Source organism: Carlito syrichta, unplaced genomic scaffold (genome assembly GCF_000164805.1).
Source record: "Carlito syrichta isolate Samal-C Ts95f unplaced genomic scaffold, Tarsius_syrichta-2.0.1 Scaffold302174, whole genome shotgun sequence".
Lineage (NCBI taxonomy): Eukaryota > Metazoa > Chordata > Mammalia > Primates > Tarsiidae > Carlito > Carlito syrichta.
This window is the reverse complement of record NW_007246270.1, coordinates 1-2376: the sequence shown is the minus strand read 5'-3', so window position 1 is coordinate 2376 and position 2376 is coordinate 1. Positions and strand designations below refer to the sequence as shown.

The window sequence follows — 2376 nt, the reverse complement described above, 5'->3', positions numbered from 1 at the left end:
CTGATCCGAATTCCTAGTCTCAGGCAATCCTCTCACGTCCACCTCCCAAATCGCTGGGATTACGGGTGTGAGCCACCACTGCCAGCACTCTTATTATTTCTTATAGTTTATTTCTTAAACCTCATTTCACGATAGTTCAAGGAATTCAGCCATAGTGTAGCACCTTAGGGACTGGGAGATTTTTAAGCAAAAGACTCTGTTTTTAGCCAGTTCAATAACAAGAAACTATTTAGCCCAATCTATATGTTAGTCACTCAGAGTAGAATGGTAAAGGAAAGAGCTGTGGGCAGCCACTGACACATGTTACCTAAAAGGATATTGAAAAACATTGGAAATCCATTGGACCTTAGTAGACATTTGTAAATTAATGAATTATTTGAAACTTACCTCCCTTGCAGGACCACGGACAGCTATACCGACCCCTGCTTTCTCTTGTACTCTTAAAATTAGGATTGTTTAAGGAAAAATCTGAAGGCCCTTGATCATGTAGCCTTGCTTAATGCTTTAACATTTTAAACATCTTGGGTATCCTCTTAGAAGGGTTATTCAGGGCCTTGAGTTCCCAGCTGCTCTCTCAGAAAGCATACCTGTTCCTTTTACTATTGGATGATTTAGGACTAATTTTAATTCCCAGACAGCTGAGTGTAGGGATTGTGCTGTCATTTTTAGCTCATTAATATGAGGTGAGTTTCTTACATTGTGTGTGACTCTTATAAAGGAGACACAATCGTATCTCCTCAGTAAGATGGGAACAGAGCTTTCTCTCATAGGCTGTTATGTCACATAAGTTAGTACGTCTAAAGGACTTAGAATCATGGCCACTGTTCTCAAATGTCTGTCATTCCTACTGCTGTTGTCATCACAGTTTTAAGATTCTTTCTTTAAAGCAGCAGTGGACATTGTCATCTCTGAAAATACCACTCATGTTCTAGCTCATTGAGAGACTGATGTCGCTGGTGTGTTAGACATAATATCTAACATTTCTATAGACATAAACTTGTGCTGGTTTTTTAATTGTACATTTATTGCATTGTCCAGGAAACTGGGATATTCAAGAAAAACTAATAAATCAATTAGGCAAAGATAATGTGCTCCAAAATACCTTATATATGAGAATATAGGAAAAAGAAGACTCCATATTTTTCTGCTATATTCTCACAGCACCGAACACTTCCAGTATTCCAGATGGAAGTTTTCTACCACAGACCAAGCAAGCAATTCTGCAGTGAACCCAGCTGGGTGTCCTCTCATTCAATGCAGTTCTGATACTATCTACCTGAACAGAGTGTAAGATCCCACAGGCATAGGGGCTGAGTCCAACAAAAGTGCACCTACTTCAGAGCCGTTGGCAAACAGGTTGTGGCTTTTGTTTCTCACTGGGTATAAGTCATAAATTTTCATGACCCCCTTTTGGAGCTTATTTAATTTGCTGGAGTGTCTCACAGAACTCAAGGAAACACTTCACTTAAATTTGCCCATTCACTTTATGGACTATTACAAAGTACACACATGAACAGCCGGGCATAGGCAAGCTACTGGGCAAGCCAGGCATAGGCAAGCTATTGGGCAGGAATGGGCTCTGAGCTTCCATGCCCACTTTGGGTATGCCCCTTTCTCAAGGAGCCTCTGCATATCTGCCTGTCCCAAACTCCCTTTTTAAATTTCCTATTTTTCTGGAGGCTTCATTTGTAGGTGTGACTGTTTACATTATTGGCTACAGTGTTCAACTGAATCTTGAGTAGCTCTTCCCTTCATGCAGTGTTGAATGATGGGGCTGGAAGTCTCAATCCTCTAATTCTGCCTTAATCTTCCTGGTAATAACCAGGTGGTTGTATTCGCATACAGAAAGATACTTCTTGCTCCAAACATTCCAAGTGATTTCTTGTCAGGAAAGAGAGATGAAGACCAAATACAGATGTCACATTATCACTACGTGGATGTGTCCGCCATTTCACCTCCATTGAATCTACTCGTACCATTTACTCCTCTTCTCATTTTATGTAAAAGCAGAATTCACCACATAGTCACTTGGTGAAATGTGTTTTTCATTCTAGGGACGGTTGACATTCAAGGATGTGGCCATAGTATTCTCTCGGGACGAGTGGAAACACCTAGACCCTGCCCAGAGGGTTTTCTACAAGAACGTGATGCTGCAGAACTACAGAAACCTCGTCTCCCTGGGTGAAGATAACTTTCTTCCAGAAGTCAAGACGTGTTATTGTGGGATTTTTGAATTTGTGTGTATGTGTGTGTCTATGGGTACGTATCTGTGTGTGGCTGTGTTGGCACTAATCTTTCCATTCCTTGATTCGATTGAAGATCTGTTAACTCAGAAATGACAAGTCTAATAAATGGAGAATTTGGACTTTTGTCTCC

The 2376-nt window shown here is 40.7% G+C and overlaps 1 protein-coding gene across 1 annotated transcript in view; it reads left to right on the top strand.

The window, feature by feature from the left end:
* The window catches only part of LOC103258436 (zinc finger protein 480-like), a 9038-nt gene extending 6673 nt beyond the window's left edge, over positions 1-2365 (top strand). The window contains exon 2 of the mRNA XM_008056105.1: positions 2055-2365. Within this exon, the coding sequence (XP_008054296.1) occupies positions 2055-2339 (285 nt within the window). The 3' untranslated portion in view covers positions 2340-2365. The remainder of the gene's footprint in view (positions 1-2054) is intronic.
* Positions 2366-2376: the final 11 nt, after the last annotated feature.